The 16,675-nt window shown below is 42.0% G+C and overlaps 1 protein-coding gene across 3 annotated transcripts in view; it reads right to left on the reverse strand.

Moving 5' to 3' along the window:
- MAPRE2 (microtubule associated protein RP/EB family member 2) overlaps positions 1-16,675 on the reverse strand; it is a 90,320-nt gene that overhangs the window by 46,802 nt on the left and 26,843 nt on the right. The window contains exon 1 of one of the 3 annotated variants that reach the window (XM_083748000.1): positions 893-1,122. The exons of 1 other annotated variant lie outside the window; for it this stretch is intronic. In XM_083748000.1, coding sequence (XP_083604126.1) covers positions 893-1,014 — 122 coding nt within the window. In that variant the 5' untranslated portion in view covers positions 1,015-1,122. Of the gene's footprint in view, positions 1-892; positions 1,123-16,675 lie in introns of those variants that run through there. One more of the 3 variants, XM_083748002.1, reaches the window with a different exon arrangement.

The following is a 16,675-nucleotide window of genomic DNA, read 5'->3' on the forward strand; positions in this document are numbered from 1 at the left end:
AAGAAAATAGGCACCATCCTCCTTTTCAAGCAAGGAACACAATGAAAATGTATCACACACACACACATACAAATAACACTAAGCAGGAAGGTCAGTGTCCCCATAAGAAAGCATGATGATATGGCACATAGGCGAGGTGCCACTTGCTTTTAGAAGCCTCTGCACAACCCACCTCATTTCAAAACCCAATATTTGCAGGAGGAATTTTTTTAGTGTATTCCTGACACCCTGACCTCTGCTGTCAAGCTTTCCACCAATCAGGATGTGCAATTCTTACAAAGCTCCATCAATCTGGTGGTTTAACATCACAGACTGCAGTTTAATCTAGAGGATTCCATTTTCCCTTCCACACAACCAAGGCAGTGCACCACCACCATCACAAGACCCTGTGTTCTTTCTTCTTTACCCCAGCCTTCCCTTTCTCTGTCCCCGAAATGTCTCCTCTGACAGACACACAGACCAAGAGGACATTGGTATTACAGCTATTATTTATTTATTTGCGCGCACCTCCCTCCCACGCCAGGCGGCTTGTAAACGTTATCAATACGCACAGCAGAAAGCAAAAAAGCGCGGGGGGGGGAGGGGAGGGGATCAAGACAGGCGGAGTATTCGCAAGATGTTTTCCATTTGGACAATGCAAAGCGCCCGTTCAAACAGAGCTAGACCACGCTGCACGCTTAGGAGAGGAGACACGCCAGATTAGGTTTAAAGCGCCGCTGTTTTTGTTATGCAATACGCTGCAACCCCCGCTCCTCCTCCTACCCCCCCTCCCCCCGGCTCTGCTGCAGCAGTTCCCCGAGTGTGTGTGTGTGTGTGTGTGTCCGTCCGTCCGTCCGTCCACGCACACGTACGCGCACGCCCAACACACAGAGAGAGAAAGAGAGCGGCTTACCTGTAGGAACGCTCCCCTCGCACTGTGTGCTTCCTGAAAGGGATGATGGTGGTGCCGTTATCTTGGATGATGTCGTTGTTGTTCTCTCCATTTGGGGACAGCGCTTGGGTAGGTCCAGGCATTGGAGCGCTCCCAAAGGCAAGCAGCCCTCAGCCGGGTGCCTGTGTGCGGAGAAGCTGGGGCGGGCGGGCTCGCCGTGCGCGCGTCGACTCCTTCGCTACTGACTCGCTCCGTCTCTCTCTGCGCCGCCGGCCCCCTCCCCTTTCCTCCCTGGCCGGTGACGTCAAACCGCCGGGAGCAGCGCCCGGGCCACGTGACACGGCTCCTCGCCATAGCAACCAGCTAACTCATCAGATCTCCCCAATTCACACAGGGCTCGAGCATGACCACAGCCAGGCAGCCAAACAGGCGCACGGGGCAGGCCTAACATCTGGCACGTAAAAACACCAAGCCAGCCGCCCTCCCTCTCTTCCTCCTCGGCTTCCCCTTCAGTCTCACCCTCGGTAAATGCAGCTGTATATACAAAGAGCCAGCCTCTCTTTTCTTTCCTTTTTAAAGAAGGGATCGGGGGCTTAAAAAGGCCAACACTATCCATCCACCCACCCACCCCTTAAAATAAAAAATAGACATGCAACAATGCGATGCGGAAACCTTCTTGAACGTATCAGAAAATAAGGTCCAGTTGCAACCACACTAGTCCTAATGTTAGCGGGGGCTGATGGGCGTAGGCAAAACATGCGACAAAACGCGTGGAAAGCCTCAGGTTTAAAATTATGGGGGTTTCTCAAAATGAGCATTTTGTAATCATCACCCTCGGAAGCCTGGATGAAGCACAACGCGAGTTCTCAATGGCTAAAGCAAGGGGGCGGGATGGCAGCTTTCCACGAGTATATTTACAAGGCTATTAACCTCTTCTTATTTTAAGGAGCATTTACTAGAATTTCAGGGGAAGGGCTGCATAGCAAAATGCACGTTCTTCCGCCAAGATAAGCACAGAGACAGAAAAGACACAGCATCCCTCCTCCCCCAACAATCCCTTGCTCTTAAGCACTCAAGTCGTTTATTTTTTGTCCTACATTTAAGAGACACAAACAAAACAAAATAAAAACCCAAGCTTTCCCCCCTCAAAGCCTCATAATCCATCATCATCTATTCCCCGGATAATACCAGGTTATTTTTGGTCTCAAGCTACTAGAATTAGTATCAAAACCAGTCTCTCATGTACTAAACCCAGATGGCAGCAATAATCCAAACATCAGCAACAGGGCACACAGTCTCTAGTTTTCCTTACGGATTAAAAGAGCATGTAGTATATTCTGATCCTTGCTATTTCAAAAATTGCTTCTTCCTTCGAATGCATAATTATCCCCCCCCCCATTTATTGGTAATAAAAAACCTGAATGAGAAACAGCGGCTGGATTTTTACAATGTATTTTAATAACAAAGTATTTTAATAACTGCTTATATTCCTAATAAAATGTTTTTCAACATTCTGTTACAAACCACTGGCAGGAAAGGGTGTCTAAGAACTCTTTTCTTAGACAAAGACTGCTGAAATCACCTTGAAAAGTTCAAATGCATTTAACAGCCTCAGGTCATATACTGAAGCCATTGATGGCTTTCTTCCTTTTGAATATGCTTGCATGAAGAGGGGGTGGGATAGAGGTACATTTGCAAGAATCTACTTGCATTAACACTTTGTTAAGGAATCTTTAAAATAGACATGTTAAGTATCTTCCTTTTGTTTCGCTGCTCCTGATAGCATCATAGTATCAGACAGACTTCTTGGTCTCCAGTGTCTCTGCATGGCAACAGTTCTCGCTGGATTAGCATATGGGTAAACAAACCTTGTCCAAACCTTTGTCCAAGGGCCAGTGGCGCAATGGATAACGCGTCTGACTACGGATCAGAAGATTCTAGGTTCGACTCCTGGCTGGCTCGGAAAGGGTGTAATTTTAGGGACGCAGGTGGCGCTGTGGGTTAAAGCCTCAGCGCCTAGGACTTGCCGATCGAAAGGTCAGCGGTTCGAATCCCTGCAGCGGGGTGCGCTCCCGCTGCTCGGTCCCAGCACCTGCCAACCTAGCAGTTCGAAAGCACCTCCATGTGCAAGTAGATAAATAGGGACCGCTTACCAGCGGGAAGGTAAACGGCGTTTCCGTGTGCGGCTCTGGCTCGCCAGAGCAGCGATGTCACGCTGGCCACGTAACCCGGAAGTGTCTCCGGACAGCGCTGGCCCCTGGCCTCTTAAGTGAGATGGGCGCACAACCCCAGAGTCTGTCAAGACTGGCCCGTACGGGCAGGGGTACCTTTACCTTTACCTTTAAACAAACCTTTGATCTTGAAAACTATTCTAAATATCAGGAAACTATATTCACCAGAGTCAAAGGCTATGGGGTAACAAAAACTATACTGCTGTATTGCCATTCTTTCTGTCAGACAATGGGATATTCAGTACAACTTCTGCTATGTCAGTTCAGATGAGAAAGCAAAAGTCTTCAATATCTTAAGATATATCTAGAGATGATAGTTGTGTTAGTCTGTTGCCACAAAAAAGCACATTCTTGAGGCATTTCAAAAGCTAACGTGCCACAAAAAAATTAAGGTGCTACAAGACTCTCTCATTTTCTTTTTCTGTGTTTAATCATCATTTTACTAAATATGTATGTCATCCTTCCTCCAAAGGAGCACTGGATAGCTAGTGTACATGGTTCTTTCTGCAAGTTATACTTACATGATATGAGGTGTAGGTGAGAGACTGCGACTGGTCCTAGGTCACACAATGAGATTCACAGGCTGAGTGGAGATCTGAACATAAACCCTCCTGGTCCTTAGCAAACACTCCAAAATCACAACACCACACTTAACTCAGCTTTTAGTATGGTCAATCCATGTTTCCAAACGAATTGTGACGGGGTTGAAAGATGCCTGCCCACCTGCCTCCAGAGGGATTTCTGGGGGGTGAAGAGTGTGGTAAGAGAGATGTATAGCACAGAAGCAAAGGCAGAAATCAGCTGCAGTAAGGGATGGAACTTGTGGAGAGAGAACTTTAACAGGGAAGCATTGTGCATATCTAACAAAATTAATGAATCTCAGAGAAACTAAGGAATCTCAGAGGAAGGGACCTCATAACCTGCCATAATTATCCAGATGAGTTAGTTGCCCAGGTAAGGACTTTACCAACCAAAATTCACACCTCCAGCCTGTGTTGCAGCTAGGCCTTGCACTTTTACCATTCAACAGAAAGGGTATCAAACTATCTCCTTGACTAGAAGGGAAAGCCTTTAGGAAGCCATCCCAACTCCTTCCGCCAGCCTAGGATAGCCCCTCTCTCTGACACAGCCCACCCACCTATTCAGTAGCTAAGGAAATCGCCACCCACCTCACAAACACAGTATGCTTTGCCTGTTCTGTTGTACTGTATCTTTGTATTAAGGCAACAAACTATATTGCTTAAGTAAAGCATGCTTCCTGAGCTTTATTTCAGCTTTACCACATTGTGGCATTCTTTCAGGGCATAATCTGAGCCAGAGTCCACCAAAACCTATATAAACTCATGCAGACTCCAAAAGTGCTTTAAGGGCTGAGCTCTAAAACATGTAAAACAACATAAAGAGACTGAAGTGTACACATTTCCCTCACATTTTGCCCTCACTTAGCATGGATTAGAGAAGGTCCAGTCACAGTCTCAACAATTCTCATTTTCGAATAATAGGCACTCCAAATATGTGTTGGCACCTTATACTGCAAAATGATGCCATGAGGATGACAAATATGAAACCAGCAAAAATAAAAAAAATATTTCCGTTCACAAACATCTACTTTGATCCTTTTTTCACAAGCCTCCACCACACACAATGGAACTATCATGAAAGCAATGAAAAACATCACTTCCTTCCAGCCAACAGAAGTGCAGTGACAAAATTTGCTGCCTTCCACAGGTTAGTAAAGATGAAAAAACAAATTCAGCTCTCTGTTCAACACTAATTGGAAGGCTTTGGGCAAGTCTCTCAGCCTGACCTTCCTACCTTATAGGCAATCAAGAGGCAAAATGCTCTGACCTCGTCTGAGAAGGGGCAAGAGACCAAAAACAAAACCCCACACCTATTGCAACCTTGAAATAGGTAGTCTGCTATCTCTTACTGTCAAATCAACCAGAGGGCAGTAGTTCTTGCTCAGCGTAACAGCTTTTACAATTTTGCATACAGAAGCCAGCACACCCTACAATTTTCATTAAAAGATATATCATCATAGAGGTTCATAAAAGCTCAAAGTCCAAATCTTGGGAGCTTCAGGTGTATAAATGTAGACATCACATCTAAAACTTGGGCAACAGATGGAAGGCCCAGATTCCCTTTACTTGGGTAGATCCTGTCAGCTGATTCAGAATATGCTTCATTGGGTGCCAAGTGCTATCTCCAAGTCAGTAGTCAGAGTGCTGAAATTCAGTGTCTGTCCTGCAGCAATGCTCTAATTCTAAACCTAACCTACTTTTTACTGTGTTATTAAAAGAATAAAAAAAAAATTAGAAGGGTTAATGCAGATTTTTTGCATTTATTTTCCCCCTCACCCAATATATAGTACACCTCAAATATGTAACAGGACAGAGGTACAGAAGCAATGTGGGAAGGCAATTATAGGCTCTTCATTTATGGTGTAAAAAAAAAGGATGTTCGAAAGAAAAGCAAATTTAAACTTGTAATCTAACAACTTTCTTTTTAAGCATACAGAGTGTGCACATCTTCCAATTGCCCTCCACAGATCTGCAGGCAGAGAATTGATGTACCATCTCTTATAAGAAATGTGTCCTGTGTAAATATCTTTGTAGCATCAGATGTTGGATTCAGTCAGCCTGCTCATCGAGAGGGTGTGGCATCAGGCATTGCTTTCCGTACAGTTTCTTCCTAAGAATTGAGCATGCTGTCAGTGATGCCACAGATATAGCAATCCTGTGTCCATCTAGAACACAGCAAAGAAAGCATACGTCCTCATTTACTAATGGTAGACTTGTGAATAATGACACCAAGAATACTGATGGCATAACAGGTTTGGGGTCCCCCCACCCGTTTCATTATGTTGCTTAATAAGTTGCTGTATATTAATTATGTTAAGAGTTTTGTAAGCTGCTACCTCCCTGCTTATTTAACTTATATGCAGAATTCATCATGCGAAAGGCTGGGCTGGATGAATCCCAAGCTGGAATTAAGTTTGCCAGAAGAAATACCAACAACCTCAGATATGTAGATGACACAACCTTGATGGCAGAAAGTGAGGAGGAATTAAAGAACCTTTTAATGAGGGTGAAAGAGGAGAGTGCAAAATATGGTCTGAAGCTCAACATTCAAAAAACTAAGATCATGGCCACTGGGCCCATCACCTCCTGGCAAATAGAAGGGGAAGAAATGGAGGCAGTGAGAGATTTTACTTTCTTGGGCTCCATGATTACTGCAGATGGTGACAGCAGTCATGAAATTAAAAGACGCCTGCTTCTTGGGAGAAGAGCAATGACAAACCTAGACAGCATCTTAAAAAGCAGAGACATCACCTTGCCGACAAAGGTCCGTATAGTTAAAGGGGAGGTGCTTTAATCTTCCATTTCCTATGCTTTCTGCCTGCTTTGGTGACAAACTCACTGAACAATTGTCAACATAATGGGACATAGCCTGTTGAACAGGCACATAGACTTAACTCAATTACTTTTTCATCTTCACCCCCCATATTTAGTCCATTGGGTCCTCCAAATTACCTATTCGTTTTGCTTGCACAAAGCTTACATGTAGGTTAGACTATGTCTTGTCTTTATTGAGAATCCATTCTGATTTATTTATGGAGGAATTACATGAAAATGAACATTCATCCCAATTTGTTTGCAGGGTGTCTACACATATTTCCATTAGTCATTCATTTACCTCATGCTTTCCAATGCATTTGTCTATGACTTTCCAAACCACAAAATATCCATTTGTTTATAAGTGGGTTTGTTGTGCCAAAACAACAGAGCACTTTAACAGCACAAACCTAAAGTTCTGATATGTGCTTGGCTCTCTCCTGCAAGATATGGACAGTTTGAAGGCACCCCATGTCAGGTCAGGTCACTTCTCCCTGCCCCCATCAACAGAAATTCTGGTCATGTTTGGCCATTTCTCAGCTATACCCTACTGTCTTCTCCTCTGGTCTCCCCTTGTCTCACCAGAGTTCCTTTACGTCTATCCACGACTGTGCTGTCAAATATTTTATCTCTATAAGAGATCTGACCACATGGCACCCTACATTTAATCCTTCCTATATACTCCCTAATCCTACAGAAGGTCCTTGTCCTTACCTTTACGTCTATCCATGTTCTTGCTCCCTTATTCTCGCTACTGTTATATCTCAATACTTTCCTGTGATCTTCACTCCTCCAGTTACATTACCCTCAACCACCCAAAGGTGTCCTGCTCCCTCAAAAGACTTTGGCCTTTCTCCCCCATATGCTTGGAACTGCCTTCTAGAACACCTGCATGATGTCAACCTGTCCCCAGTTGTTCCTTTGCAGATGTGGTTTGCATTCAGCACTGTTTAAATCTGGCACCAAATGGAAGTCATGGCTGCAAAGGAACAATCATGAGCACACTCTAAGCTGTGCATGCCTGATAGGTCCCCCTCCCCCGTGCCTGACATCATATGCCAGTCGATGGGTGTGGCCATTTGCCTGTCAATCCACCTAATCTGGTTTACAGAAGGTTGGCCACTTCTGGTTCCCACCCTCTGGCCAAAAGGGTGCTTTCCTGTAACTAAGCTTAAGCACACGTAACCAACATAATATTTCTTCCCTGTTAGCCTTTCCTTACTTCTGTCCCCTTCCATTTCCTCTTTGTTCAATTCCAATTGTAAGCTCCTCAGGAAAGGGATCTCTGTTCTTCTAAAAGCATCATTGAGGATGATGACAGTATATAAATAATAACGATAAAATGGCACATAAGGTTTCCCATGGCTTGCCAGAAGTGAGGAATGAAGGATGAGCTTTGACACATGTTTGTGCATTTAAAAGACCAATTACAACAACCACAAAAAGTAATTGACAGGTAGGCAAATGGATACTGGTTGGATGAGAACTCATTTCAGTGTAGAGATGAGAACTGGATAGCCCCCAAATGTCCTAGAACATGAAGATTTGCCATTCTCTGATGAAAATAGGGATGTCCCATTGCATAATGATAATTTTACTATTTATACCCCACACATCTTACTGGGTTGCCCCAGCACTCTGGGCAGCTTCCAACATATATAAAAACATAATAAAACATTTTTAAAAACCCTTCCCCATACAGAATTGCCTTCAGATGGCTCTGGGGTCGGAAAACTCCATTTCCTCCCACATATCTCCAATGAAAATACAGTGGTACCTCAGGTTAAGTACTTAATTTGTTTCGGAGGTCTGTTCTTAACCTGAAACTGTTCTTAACCTGAAGCACCACTTTACCTAAAGGGGCCTGCTGCTGCTGCCGTGCCGCCGGAGCACAATTTTTGTTCTCATTCTGAAGCAAAGTTCTTAACCCGAGGTATTATTTATGGGTTAGCGGAGTCGGTAACCTGAAGCGTATGTAACCTGAATTGTATGTAACACGAGGTCCCTCTGTAGGGACATTCTAGGAAAAGCGGGACATTCTGGGATCAACCAGAAACTGGGATGTCTCTGGAAAATAGGGACACTTGGAGAGTCTGGGAGAACAAAACAGAAAATGAAATGCCTGCTTATTTTCACTACTTTGGGTGGGACGGGGACACACACACACATATCAAACTAAGAGTGTGAAATGGCAACATTTTTGTTGTTGTTGTTAATGTAGCTGCAGCACATTTACTACTTTTCCTGGCAGATCTGAACCCCTTAAATGCTCTTTTCTTCTCACTGTGTCTCTTAAAATTATGGTGCAAGCACAGAGAGGGGAGGGGAAGCATTATCTGAAAAGTCTTTTTTCCCTTTACAGCTACAACCCTGCCAATGCAATACTGAGAACAGAGGGGAGGAATAATATGGGTTCCATATGGATGACATACCTTTTGGCCTAGCTGACATTTCAACATTTTGAAACAATGCACATATTACAGATGTAGTTAATTTGGTCCTTACTGCAAACCACTACATATACAGTAAATCATCTTGTAGGTTTCCTCCTCCCACATTCATAGCTGTGTGCAGAACAATTCCAATAAGCAGCAGACCAACTGATATAAAATGTAGACCACAAGCCAGTTGTTAGAATGCAATTCCAGTCTCTAGAGAGTGCCTTTAAGTAAATAGAAGGAACAACAGTTTGGAGGGTTGGAGGTTTATAACCGAAGCGGGTGTAATGCTAATGAAAGCCAAAGATTTCTTATCAAATGTTACTTCAGTGAATAATAGGAGAAACCTCTTTTTTAATGGACAGTCTGCTTCTTCTGTGGCTTCTGTCTCTGAAATTCCCTTCCTTTTCATATGAGATTTCATTCAAAAGGAGCACTTTCAGGAAATTCCAACAATATTTTCGGTCCATAATGCAAATACTCAATTTGACCAATTCTTACTAGAATATGAAAATAATCTGGTAATCTAAATTTGTAGTAATCTACATTTTGGAAAGCCGACAAGCAGCATTTCAGGAAAGTGCTTTATTTTCACAATTTCTTTATTGATTATGTTGTCTACCAAACTAGTGTACAGGCCAAAAACTTTTATAAGGTTGTCCAGATTGTGCACAGATGAGCATCCTATTCCACACAAGTGATGTCAACACAGACTTGGAGACTGATCCAGGAAAAAGAAAGAGACTTTTCAACATGTGTAATAAAAATGCAATATCTGTGTTGTTAGAATGCTCTTCCACACTACAACCACTTTCTCTATCGCATTCATATTGATCATATGTTCACATGATTAGCAGAAGAGAGACTCAAAGGAGATTTCACCCTAAGAATGTTTTGTGAGCAATGACTGCTCTCCTACGCCTTCAGTGCTAAGCTGTCAAGGCACTTGTCCAGCTATCCAGATGCAGCACAGCAAAGGTTTAATTCTCTGAGAATAGAAAGGTGGTTGAGCAGTTAAATTGCCCAAGTACTTGGGGTGACCAAAAACAAATTTTTAAAAATCTGTGGGATTATCTCATCATCCCAGTAATGGAAAGAGTACTGCACTAGAACTTTGGATACCCAAGTTAAATTCCCTTCTCAGCACTGAAGATCACCTTCAGTGACTCCTCCTTAGTCTAACCAGCCACATTAAGTTGTCTTATGGATAAAATATGTGATGGAGAGCCATATTAAGGTTACCAGATTTTTTCCAATGAATCTGGGGACACTTTTCAACTTCAATGGATTTTGTATGGGGACTAATTTGTAAATCTAGGGACTGTCCCTGGGAAACAGGGGCACCTGGTAACCTTACCATATATGCCATCGTGAGCTCCTTGGAAGGAAGGAAGTGTAATAAAAGCCATCATAGGGTTAGACTAGTGCAAACTTAGATAGGGTATGTTTACCAGTGCATGGTATTTCTAATGAATTTTAAGAGTCAGCACAGACATACATACAAACTCCCCAGCACTATTCCGTTCCTTGGGCAGGAGCTCATTTTCACACTACATGCTCAAAAAGGTGCATATTAGAGCTAAAAACTAGATAGATATTTTATTCCTCTTTTATGAGGTGTTTGCAATTCCTCCTACTTGTGTGTTATCTGCAAATCTAAGGATCCTCTCCACCTCAAGTCATTGAAGATTGTTTGGTCCAGGACAGAGTACTGAGGCACCCAACTTGAAACCTCCCTCAAAAGTTTGATGAGAAACCACTGGTACTCTCTGAGTATGAATTTACAACCAGCTGTGAATCCACTCAACGGTACAGTGTGCCCAGAGTTTTGATGATCTGCTTTTTCAATCTCATCCCAAGAGTGTTTTCCTTTAAAATACGTATATTATTTCTATGGTCAGGTTTATATTTATTCAATGAGAACTTTATTCTCCCAGGAAGCTGGACAACAAAATGTCATTTAGCAATTGCTCAATAGGCAGATGTAATTAAGCAACTTATTTATGGAACATAGACTCATGACACATTATAATAACCAATAATGTATTGCTATTTTGCATTATCACATGCATATGCTAGACTAACAAGTAGCAGCTAACAACCATCTTGAGCACATCAGATCAGACACAGTATAAAGCATTTATACTAAGGTTTTGCAGGAAGAGTACATATTTCATTTGCTTACCATAGGCTATTGTAACCACACTGGTTAGCCCACTGAGAATATCTAAATGTTATAATAAATCTTATCTCAGGACTTTACTATCAGTTTGATAAACATTTCAGGTAATTTCAGTAGTGACATTACAAACTACATATCTTTAAGAACAGAATAGTAAAGACACTACAAACTTCCTCCCACACTTCCTGTATATAAAGAGCAAGCCTTCCTATTCTTTTATGATACAATACTGCTGTTTCCTGGTACCCTATTTTGTTACTCACAGAAAGGGTCCACAAACATGTATCCCCCACATGAAAGGGATTGACATCGATGTAGAACAAAGGAGTCACTTCCTCTAAGAGAAGCCCCCCCCACCACCATAAAAAACAAAACATTCAACTTGTTGCTTAATTTAGTACTACCATTGCAGATAGCATCATGGTGAGTGGGTCAGGGGAGCCACACAAAAAGAGGAGGAGGGAAAGGTAGCGTTGGCAGAGTTCCATCACTGTATTTTTTATTATTGGTAGCCTCAGCCATAAGTTTTTTTGGGACAGTCACAAAAGCCAAACTGACCTGGCAGGAAAGAGAGATGACGGTAATGAATTATATAGATGGAAATAGGCAAGTATGCTGAAGTTTATGGCACAGCAGGAAACTAGGCCATATTGTGCTACATACTAGGCTTGTTGCAAATGCAAAAGAACTGATTTGTTCCCAATAATTAACACAGTCTTAAAAAAGGAAAAAGAAAGCCAGTCAATAGAGCTCAGGAACCTGCTTGTAGGTCAGCAACATCACCCAGAACTGAGGCTAAGTTGGAGTAGGGAACTGGGTCTGAAAAATGACTTCTTGTGCCTTTGAGAACTGTAGAGCACCAAAAAAGACATGTTTCAACAGTGAGGGAAGCACTACAAAGGGATGCATGTAGGTGAGGCCTTTCCTTTCAATAGATACTCATGGATAGGGACTGCATGCCTAATCCTTACCAGAGTCAGGACTACTTTCCTTCTGTTCCGCAGTGACACATTCAGACACAACCAAAGAAGTTTATTGCTGGTTTGGCCTTCCTTACATTGTGCAACAGTATAGACCATGGCAAAGGACTGCGGTAAGGAAGCACAGTATGGAAAGCTGAATGAAAATATAAAAACACTAGGAAAGTGTTCCGGAGATGTGTCACACATTTATTACAGCAGAAAGAAAAAATCACTATTCCTCTGTGCTAATAAAACACCACATATTTATATTTAAAAAACTAAATTTTAGGTGTTACATTTTCACATTTCTCTTATTTGTTATCAATATTTATTACATTTATATACTGCCCTCTATCTGAGGAACAGGGCAGTTTACAGTATAACTGGGGATTGTGTACACTGGTTATTAAAAGGGGGAGAAACTATCCCAACTCCATGTCTGAATTCCATGCAAGTTCAAATTCAGTGCACTTTGTGTCGGCTTTCATATATTTGAAATATATATTTGAAATATACATCTGAACACTAGACTTTTTAATGAGGTATCACATAAAAAATGTGTTGTGCGTTCTCTGTATTTTTTATCATGTTTTCCTAAATATATTACAGATGGGCTTCATAGAACATTAACTGCAAATATTACTAGATCCTGTCTTCACATGCAGGGGAAGTCCCTAACGCACAGAGGGTTTGAGACTCATTGGCTACCCTCACCTTGATAAGCCAGCCAGTTGAAGCCATTCCTCTGATATGGCTTTTGTTGCATGCTAGCAGCTTCTAGGAGCCACAGGTGAGAGCTGAGTGCAGGGTGGGGACCAAAGGTGGACAAACCTTTGCCTTCAGCTGTGGATGGCAAGGAACAGGTGGCATGCACTGCCACTCCACCACCTTTCTGCCTAGCCTTGGTCCACTGCCTGAGTCATGAGACTCGCTTTGCCTCACTGGAGGAACAGCCCTGCACCCAGTAACCACAGTAATTTGCTGGGAGGTGGTATGTTCCTGTTACAGTGGTACCTTGGGTTACAGACACTTCAGGTTACAGACGCTTCAGGTTACAGACTCCGCTAACCCAGAAATAGTACCTTGGGTTAAGAACTTTGCTTCAGGATGAGAAATCGTTCGGCGGCGGCAGCAGCAGGAGACCCCATTAGCTAAAGTGGTACCTCAGGTTAAGAACAGTTTCAGGTTAAGAACGGACCTCTAGAATGAATTAAGTTCTTAACCCGAGGTACCACTGTATTTCTGGACTCAATTTAAAATGCTAGTCTTAGCCCAGGGGTCAGCAACCTTTCACAGCAGTGGGCCAGTCCACTGTCCCTCACACCATGTGGTGGGCTGGACTATTTTTTTTGGGGGGGGAGAATGAACAAATGCCTATGCCCCACAAATAACCCAGAGACGCATTTTAAATAAAATGACACATTCTACTCATGTAAAAACACGCTGTTTCCCGGACCATCCGGGGGCCGGATTGAGAAGGCGATTGGGCCACATCTGGCCCATGGGCCTTAGGTTGCCTACCCCGTCTTAGCCTATAAAGCTCTAAGAAACTTTGATGAAGTTGGATGGAAGATGGAATCTTCTTTGTGGTCACACCAATATGAATCATTGTAGAGCAAGGGTGGAGAATTTTAGGTCTGGTGACCAAACACAATGCTCCAAGCCCCTCTCTATCCAGCTCTTGGGACCCTCTCCAGGCCATGTTTTTCACTGATGCTTCTCTACAACCAAACAGTCTCCCAACCACCCAGTGCTTTTGCCTGGCGGGATTGTTTCTGTGAACTGAATACTGTACTTCTTGTTTGCCTGAATAGAGAGTAGAGAGTGGAGAGGTGTGGCCGTGTGTAGAAATTTCTGGTTTTTGCATGGCTGGAATGCAGGGCTAATGTGCAAATGAAAGAGTTGCATTTCTTTTCACCCACTTTTCACAACTGACCACACCCACTTTTACTTCTGCTGCCCAAAAGCCTAAATTGTCCACATTTAGGCTGAAATAAGATTCCCTACTGCTATTGTGGAGATTTGCCTGGCTCTTACCAGTTATCTTTCATATAGATATTTAAATTATTTTTATTGAAAAAGGCTTTTAATACCTCATTCTGTTACTGTGGTCAGTGATTTCAACAACTATTTTTCATGCCTAGTTTGTAACCTGCTCTAGCAGAAGGATGGCATATAGATACAAAAATAAATAATGAGTGCATCATATAATTTCTGGCAACTCTACACCCCATAAATAGTTGCAGAGTCAGCCTCATATTCCTTAATTTTAGGGGTTTGTTGTTGTTTTTCCTTAAGCATGGGAAGACATTGATACTTTCCCCCTTGATGGGGAAATGTTAACTTAAATGGAATGTTTGTTTATACTTCTAGATTGCTTGTTTATTTTAGTAATGGTAAGCTAGGCTCAGTGCCCTTGTAAGGACCTGTTCAAAAATGATCTGGAATTTTTTATACAGCTCCCCCATCCCTGTTCTATTACCGGATATTATCCCTTGGGAGTTATACTAACTGACTAGTAATAAACCTGCCTCCTAGACAGCACGGTCTGATTCATTCAGACAAGTAATATAAAATGACAGTGAACAGTTGCAATTAATTCTGAATTAACAAAATTTCACTAATTTTGTAGAATCCTTTATGTTTGATTTTGGGAATGTGTTTCTGTTAGATATAGGTTCCAGTTGGAACCCAGAGTTTAGCAAGCATCTTGCAGCAAAAAAAAAATTCTCCTTCAAATGTTGGTTATCTTGGAGATCTAGCACACATGACGATTTCCTTTTACCTTTGTCAAATGATCAAGATGATAGAGTCTAGTAACCCCACCATACATCCTTTAAGCTTTGCTTTTTTCCCTCTGCTGACATCTGTGTACTACAGAATAGTATCTTCTTTCTAAAGGGGACCTGCTATTCCACTGACCCCCTGCTGTCTTATTGTTTCTTTGTGCTCCCTCTTCTCTTACTCCCTTGTTGTCTTTAGATTTATCACCTACCCTTTCCAAGGTCTTGGGGTTGAGTAACAATCTGTTTCCCTAAAAAAAAGCCCATGCTAGAATGCAAACATAAAGTTAATGGCTCTGTTTCTCTCCATAGACTTCAACCCAGTATGCTGACAGTGGTTGTTATCTGAAAGAGTGTTGTTAGTTGTCCCCCATGTTACAGAGGCCAACCAGAAGTTGTGCATTTAGTACCACTGGTTCCATGCTGCAGAAAACCCTTCCAAACAGAGACTCAGCAGGCATCCTTGCTTTTGCCTTTTGACTCCTGAAGACATTTTCATGCTGACAGGGCCTATACAGTTGTTTTGAATTTTCTTGAGTAGCCAGTCATTTCAATGATGGTACTGTACTATTTTTAATGGCTTATCTTTTTATATTGTTGTACACCACACTTATATTTTATGAGAGAGCAGCATATAAATGCTTCTATAAATATAAATATATAGCAAACAATATGTTCAACATAAACTGGTAAAATATTTCAGGCCGCGGGATAAATACAGCTGCATATGAAAATTGTAATTGATTTTACAAGCCCCAGACAAAAACCAAGTAAAAGCTTCTGAACAAAACTTGCTACTTCTACAACATCACAATGAAGCCATGTAATGTGAAGTTGCAATGCAGCTTATTATGCTATAAAATATATTGTAATAGATGATGGCATCCCTTGGTGGGGGGGGGGGAATATTACATGGCAGGCAGAATTCAATGGGGAATTATTTAGGAAACTGACTGTTGATCTAGGGAAGAGACAGTCCCGGAAACATATGGCTTCCAAGATCAGTTTTTATTATCTGTGGCACTGTTCTAAGTGGGCTTCTGTAGTCCCTCAGTGGTATTTAACATTCCTTCCACTTGTAAGTTATAACACTACCAGTTTTGATACACTAGTGTAGTGTAGTGTAGTGTAGTGTAGGTTGTCAGAATTTGTTTTAAGAGCACTAGCAAGAAGCAGATACTCACAAGTAGCAGCTAGACTTGGACCTGCTTTGCATGTAACTCTAAGCCAATGCTGGGAAAGCTGTGTAGCTGGACTCAAACTCCCACTATCCCTGACTGCAGACCCACTATCCCTGACTGAAATAAGTTGGAGATCAGTAACATCTAGAGGGCCATAGGTTCCCCAGCAGGTATTGGGGGGGCCCATACCGGGGTCCTGCCCCGGGAAGTTTTCTAAATTTTAGATGAAAATTAGTGAGTTTTAAAGTTTTTAAAAAGTATTTTAGAGTCATATGATCAATATTAGAACCCCGAAAACTCGACTCTCTATAACTCCACACTCCGGGAAACTCGACAAGCCTGAAACACTTTTTGGCTTTGAAAAAAGAAACAAAACATAAACACGCACGGTATTTTCGTAAAAAGCTAATTTAATTTACAGTAACAATTATGCTTATAGACTATTACAGAGCAGTGAATATATAGCTCTGAAAAGACTGAAATGATATTTAAATAAATCCTAAACTATCATTAAAAGAATAAAACATAAAATATTGCTGTCGCACAGTAATAGCACTTTGATTAATAAGTGAAATAGCTAATTTAAGCTTACTTTGAATAAGGCTGAGGGTTCATTAAATAAAAATAATATC

The sequence above is a fragment of the Podarcis gaigeae genome (genome assembly GCF_964106915.1).
Source record: "Podarcis gaigeae genome assembly, chromosome: 7".
Lineage (NCBI taxonomy): Eukaryota > Metazoa > Chordata > Lepidosauria > Squamata > Lacertidae > Podarcis > Podarcis gaigeae.